The sequence below is a fragment of the Physcomitrium patens genome, chromosome 14, assembly GCF_059467195.1.
Source record: "Physcomitrium patens ecotype Gransden chromosome 14, ASM5946719v1, whole genome shotgun sequence".
NCBI lineage: Eukaryota > Viridiplantae > Streptophyta > Bryopsida > Funariales > Funariaceae > Physcomitrium > Physcomitrium patens.
Window position 1 is genome coordinate 3,260,965 of NC_143423.1, and position 6,800 is coordinate 3,267,764.

Genomic DNA, 6,800 nt, shown 5'->3' on the forward strand with positions numbered 1-6,800 from the left:
AATTTACCAATTGAAATGAATTTTAGATTTGGACTCTTTAAGCACAAGTCTTTGATTAAATACAACAGAATTTGTGGTAAAAACATAATACTAATTAATCCGCCACTAAGAATTCAATTTATTTAGAAATACTCATTTAATTAGACCTCATAAGAACCTAAATATGTCACATAATTATATGATAATTTTATTAGTTTTGGAAGCTAAATTATTAATTAATATCATCAAATATTTAAATATAAATATAATTTTGTAAATAAAAGTTAAAATATTAATATTATTATTTTAACTATTATTATTTATATTATTATATTATATTATATTATAAAATCTCATAAAATATAATCAAATAAATTTATAATAATATGATTTTTTATATTATTTTTTGAAATCTCCTAAAATACAATCAATAATTATAATAATTTATAAATAATTAAGTATTAAAAAACCACAATATTTTTATTGAATGTTTTTTTTATAAGAATATACAATATTTGTTAATAAAATTTTAAAATATGTATTTTTATTTAACAATGTATATATATATATGTCATTGATATATGTATTTATCTAAATTAAAGAAATAATATAAAAAGTAAGTAGAAGTAAATTTGATAATATCTTGAGGATGAGCTTTTCACAAAGCTTCATAGATGCAAATTTGACTTTATATGTATTGATAAGTATTTAGTAGGTTGAAAATTTTGCCATCAAGTTGGTTATGTCTTGCACATATTGGTGGTATAAGTTGGCCATGTGGCAGATATGTGTGAAACTTGTTTTGCAAGTTAGACACATGTTAGAAGTCATATAAAACATTGCCATGTAGTTCCTAGTTAGATAATATACATATATATATATATATATATATATATATATAGAGAGAGAGAGAGAGAGAGAGGCTACAATGAGGTTGTCTTCACTCTTGTTAACATCTTTCTCGTTTAGTCTTGTTTCAAGAGTCTCTAGTCTTCTAGTCTTTGGCAATAGTCATTCTAGCTTTAATATTATACTATCTTCAAGTGAACATGTATTTTTTTTAAGTAATAGAAGAGTGTATTGATATTTTGATTGTTTTATTTATTTATTTATTTATTTATTTGATACAATAATTATTTTTAATTTTATTAAATTTAATAATCTAAATGGTTTCAATCCACCTACAAAAGATAAAATTTAGTTTTAAATTTTTTTAAAATAAAACTATCCAAAATATATAGAAAAAATATCATATTTAATTTTTTATAAGTTATGAGATATTAAAAAATGTAATATTAATTATTTTAATTTTAATATAATTTATGTAATTTTTTATAAGTAATTTCTTTATATATATATATATATATATATATATATATATATATATATATGTATTTTTGGATTCTATTTTTATTATAGGATTATAAAAAATTAAAATTTAATATTGATTTTTATTATAAAATTAAATTTAAAATCTATTCTAATATTTTTATGAATAAAATTCTATATTAAATTTTTATATTTTAATTTATTATTTTTAAAAATTATTATTATTTTAATGGAATATTTTTAAATAAGTTATGTTTTTATTTTATTTTATTTAGATATGCTTTAAAGTTTGGTATATAAAAAAATAAAAATATTTTAATTATATTTATTATTATTTTTGAATATATATATTATATAATTTCTAAAAAGATACCTCTTTTTTACTTGTAAACATCTTTTGTGCTATGTATCCCTGCATATATACAATAAAACTCTTATTTACATCAAAAGATTATTTAAATGGATTTAATAAGATTTTAATAGTAATTGAAAGAATTGCATGGAATATGTTATAATTTTTAAAAATATAATCAAAAATAAAATTGCCCTAAGGCATTGCACACAAACATTTTGCAATAAATTTACTCCAAAACTTTTTAGTGTAAATAAAAACTTTATTGTGTATTTGGAGGTGCATGGCATGGAGGATATTCATGTAGTAAAAGAGAGGTGTCCACCTAGTGGTTCCTCTAATAGATTTAATGAAAATAAAAAATATATATATACATATAATATTTTAATACTTCATCTTATGAAACAAAATCCATTTTTAAATTTTTTTTTATGAAATTACATATATTTATTGTTACATTACATCAATGTAAATTTTCATTCAAATACTTGTTATCACACTTTACACATAGTTTTTTAACAAATTAAAGAAGAATTTATTATTCACTTTGTTCCCTCCAAACATAGCCTCTTGCAGTGATCAACTCAACAAGTATTGAGTAGATCACACAATCATCTGATCGAGATGATGTTCACATCCACAAGCATCAATAATAATAAAAATAGTTTGAATCATGCCATACTATTTCATTCCACCTACCCACCCACAGTAATTGACTAGAGTCGGGCCTCACCAAAGCAAAACAAAGTGAGAGGAGGGTAGGTTCGGAGGGAGGTTAGGATTAGAAAAGGAGCAGGGTTGGGAGGGAGGCTAGGATTAGAAAAGGAGCAGGCTCGGAATGGAGGGGCCCCGTTCACACCGCACGGGGGGAGGGGCAGGGAGCCGTGTGAGGGAGACACGAGTGTCGAAGGTCCGCATGAAACTAGAAACGTGACTGCTCGACCCTCTCGCTCCCTTCCCCTTCCCTTTCCCTTCACACTGCCTCCATTCTCTTCCCTTCCCTTCGCAAAGTGAGAGAGAGTACGCACACGGGCACTGTGGCAATGACATCCAAGCTGGTCCTAAGCACGGATTGAAACGTTGCCGAGTCACGGCTTGCAATTGTTTTACTGTCACCGTTCGGGCGACTACCAAGCCGAGGTGCTCTTTGTTTCCTGCGTTAGGGTTCCACCATAGCCACTGTGTTTGCCACTCACGATTCTCTGCCATTCTCCGCCTGAATATTTTCTCGTTGCATTGAGAGGAGGGGTTGACGTTGGATGTAGCAGACGCCGGGAACCAGGATAGACGCGGAAGCGGGGGTTGCGTTGGTGTTTGCGGGAGGGCGTGGGGTTTTAGTCGTGCACGAATGGCAGACGACCAAAGGCGTGAGTATGGCCACTCGCCTCCGCCGCGGTCGCACAACGGGGATATCGGCTCCATGGAGCGCCTGAACGGCGAGAGGAGGCGCGAGGTATGGTGTGTGGTTTGGTTGCGCTTTTATGTCGGTTGCCTCGTTAGGTGGTACGACGTCGATTGTGAAGCGCATGTGATGGAAATGCAATTGGTGATGTTCTAGTGGCTAGATTTTTAGGAGCGTGGCTGCACTTAGCGAGAGCTGATACTGCGGCTCTGTGATCCGTGCTCATGACGCTGTACATTTCTGTTGTGGCATATTTGAGGCCGTATGAGGCCGTTGACGGCAAATTTTGATGAAATTTGCATTGATTCTTTTGAATTCTCTGCACGATGGTTACTTTATTTACTATTTTTTGTTTTTCATTCTCCATTTTCCTCTTTTTTTCTCTGCAACAGAGTATATGAGCGGTGTTTGAGTACACGATTGGCATGTTGAGCAGCTGATCGAGTGCGATCAATGGAAATTCTTTGGTTGTGGATGCGGGTGACCAGGTGTCCTGGATAGAGGCAATTGTTTCGTGTTGCATCTTTAGCGAATGCTGCCCTATTTATTAGTTCCCTTTTAGTTAGTATCTTACGCCTGTATCTCCGAAACGCACGTCTTTTCTATTTGCACCAGCTCGTTGACAAGCATGTTCGAAGCAACAATGTCGTGCACTGTGGAGGCCTTATTGCACTTCATTGATGTCTACTTCGTGTTCTTAACAACGGAACCTTTTCGATTCAGGGGCATATTTTTGAGGATAGATTTACGACGATGTGTACTATCTTCAACGATTATTATAATCATCGTTCAGATAGTTCTATCGCCTAAATTTTCATACGTGACGACATATCCAATCCAATTATAATTAAAAAAATAAATAAATTAGTATGCCAGTTTGAACAGTTATTTTCATGAAGCTCTTTTTGTTGATTCAACAGACCTTCATACGAGAGCGTGATTGAGCTGAGATGCTTATCAATATTTTCTTCCATGGCAGAATACTACTAGAACGTGTGAGATATTGCAGATGGCTTGTACTAGGTTTAGTAATCCAAGTTATTGTCCCTCTTTTGCGGAACCATATCCGCCGTGGAATGAAGCAATATACTCTTTGTACTTAGCATGCATCATGTTGTGGTTTTCTTTGTTTTGCAGCGCACCTCTCGAGAATCTGATAGGGAAAGAGAAAGGAACCAGGATAGGGGTCGAGACAGGGGTAAAGGTCGACGCCACCGTGATGTGGATGTGGATCGCGAAAGAGACAGAGGAACCAGGGATAGAGGCAGGGACATCGACTCCGAACGTCATCGCGGCCATGACAGAGACAGGTGAGTGCCTCGGGAGACTTTTGCTGAACCCTTTGGTCCTCTATAGTGTGACTGTAAGTCATACTACCTATTTCATGATCTAGTTTTTCTATCTAACCTCAGCAGCTATAAGTAATATGCCACATATCTGATATCGGAGCTGGCAATTATTGCAGACGTGGTCGCGAGTATGGAGGCGATCGGGACAGGAGGCACCGCTATCGATCTCGATCGTCCTCTCGGGGGCGCTCACGGGATGTTTCTCGTTCTAGGTCTCGTTCTAGATCCCGTTCAAGGAAAACAAGTGGATTTGACAGGGCCCCGTCGGGTGCAGCTGTCAGTTCTGGTGCTTCTGTACCAGGTGTGTGCTGCCACGAGCTTAGTGCGACATTTTCTGAGAGTTGAGGACTTGATATCTGGTGTAATAACGGATTCGATTATGGTTGTTTTGATCTGCCTTAGATGGAAACGTTATGAATAATCTACATTCTATGTTGGGGGTTTCTAGTAGTCCAATGCAAAGACATGGCACGAATACTATCTTAGGTTTGAAGTCGCCTACTTCGCGAACTTTGAGATTACATTTGATTACTTGTTTTAAATAGATATATGTCTGCAATTTCAGGTATTGAGCGTCAATTTCAAGCGGGGAGCGATAGAAATGCATGTGGTGGTTTACAACCCCAGCAGTCGAATAAGATGGGAGTAGACGACGGTGCTCATGCTCAGCAGTCAGAGGTTTATGATGATGGATCAAATGGTGGTGAGGCGCAAGGTAACAAGTCAGTAGCTGCTCCTGTTGTGAAGCCTGGGAAGAGCTCCAAGTGGGGGCCTGCACCTTCTTCAGAGGATGCTATGTCTACAGAAGTTGCCAATGATTTTCAGGCTGCCAAAATTGCTGCTGTCAGAGCAGCCGAACTTGGTGAGTGACTAATTTGGTTGTGAGACTATTGCTTCACAACATTTTAAACTGTTTACTAGTTGCGTGTAATACTAATGTTTAACCCACGTCAAGCTTTTCAAGGGCGTGTAGTGGTGTTTGATGTGGGTGGGAAGAGAGAACCTTTTAGGAAATCACTGATTTTGTGTTGATCTATGGTGGGTTTTTAGTGAACAAGAACTTGAGCTTAGCAGGATTTATGTCTGCCGATCACAAGAAAAAGCTTCTTTGGGGTAGCAAGAAGGCTCAGGTGGAGCAGGTAAAGCTATTTGAATGTTGATCTGGTAGTTACCGAAGATGTGGTGGTCGTCAGAGGGAAAATTCTGTTGTCGGATACCTTTCAGGCCTTTTGTGCTCCTGCTTGATTACCTTACTGTCTACATGATTCGCTGAATAACAATTGTCATTTTGCTAACGCAAGGTGCACTGTTTTCCCTTCCTTTTGGAAGCCTGGCTGAGAATTTAGCACATTGACATACAGGAGCCGGTCGTAGCAGCAGCGGGAACAAATCGCTGGGATACTGTTCATTTCTCCGACAGGGATCGCATGGAGAAGTTTCACAAACTCATGGTAAGCTCATAACAGGTTGCGCCTTTGTTGATGAAGTATTATGACATTTTTGTTTCAGATTATTCGTGTGAGTGTCCACTATTCTTTTTTGCGTGATTATCAACACAGTTATCGAGTGGCTTGTGAATAGAAGTGGTTTTTATTATGATGTTGAGAGATTGCTATATGGAGATATCCTTCTCATATTGTTGGGTTGCAGGGTGTCAAAGGCGATATTAAGGAAGGTGAGGCTCCACCTCCACCTCCCAATACAGGTATATTCACTGAAGAAAAGCAGAGGGAGCTTCAAGAGGATTTGGAGAAGCAATTCACTCAGGGGCTCCGAAGACGAGACGGCCGGACAGTTGGATTAGGATTGTAGCAAGTACAGGAATGGTTACCAATTTCATATTAAGATTGGAAACTACAGAGAGTTTCTCATCTTGCTCTTGAAGAACGTCGCCCTCTTCAGTGCAGCTGCTTCGTGGGCAATATAAATGCTGTAATGTAGCAAATCAATGGATACAGCATTGAGTAGTTTCCCCGAGCATACAAAGCCTGTTCATACTGAATAGGATCAAGACAGAGCTGGGTTTGATCTTCCACGCCTGCAACGCCTACTTTAATCTCTTAACGGATGCGAAATGGGTAGTCTCGTACATAGAAAGAACCGAATAGGCACGTTTGTCATTGTTTTGACATCATGTTAATTTAGGGTCATATCTTTGATGAGTGTAAATAACTTTTATGTGCGTGTGATGAGTACCTAATTGTCTTCGTTTGCAAAATGGACCTGTGGACCTCTTTTTTAACTGCGACTTGTTGGTATTTGAAAGACAGTTACATGTTTCTCGATATTGTTGGAAACGTTTGAGAAGAATCTGCGTCCTAGACTAATGTGAGACCTAAGAAGCCGAACTTGGAATCACGTTTTGAAAACAAAATCAGGGTATCCGAGT

The 6,800-nt window shown here is 36.5% G+C and overlaps 1 protein-coding gene across 7 annotated transcripts; it reads left to right on the top strand.

Moving 5' to 3' along the window:
- The first annotated feature begins 2,592 nt into the window (after positions 1-2,592).
- On the top strand, positions 2,593-6,629 carry LOC112291734 (uncharacterized). 7 transcript variants are annotated; one of them, XR_016506230.1, is made up of 8 exons: positions 2,593-2,800; positions 2,929-3,113; positions 4,200-4,372; positions 4,528-4,712; positions 4,977-5,273; positions 5,462-5,550; positions 5,741-5,862; positions 6,062-6,629. XR_016506230.1 is itself a non-coding variant. In XM_024539567.3 (8 exons), the coding sequence occupies exons 2-8, from the start codon at positions 3,009-3,011 to the stop codon at positions 6,221-6,223; spliced, it is 1,101 nt and encodes a 366-aa protein (XP_024395335.1). In that variant the 5' UTR covers positions 2,596-2,800; positions 2,926-3,008; the 3' UTR covers positions 6,224-6,629. The 7 variants fall into 7 exon arrangements, 4 of the variants coding, with proteins under 4 accessions (XP_090111744.1, XP_024395335.1, XP_024395332.1 ...); XM_024539567.3 differs by having other exon boundaries at positions 2,596-2,800; positions 2,926-3,113; positions 5,773-5,862; XM_024539564.3 differs by having other exon boundaries at positions 2,596-2,800; positions 5,773-5,862.
- The last annotated feature ends 171 nt before the right edge of the window (positions 6,630-6,800 follow it).

Coding starts and splice junctions, on each gene's coding strand:
- LOC112291734 (XM_024539563.3), top strand. CDS start 3,009: ATGGCAGACGACCAAAGGCGTGAGTATGGCCACTCGCCTCCGCCGCGG. Junction 4,373..4,527: donor CGCGGCCATGACAGAGACAG/GTGAGTGCCTCG, acceptor CAATTATTGCAG/ACGTGGTCGCGAGTATGGAG. Junction 5,551..5,772: donor AGAAGGCTCAGGTGGAGCAG/GTAAAGCTATTT, acceptor ATTGACATACAG/GAGCCGGTCGTAGCAGCAGC.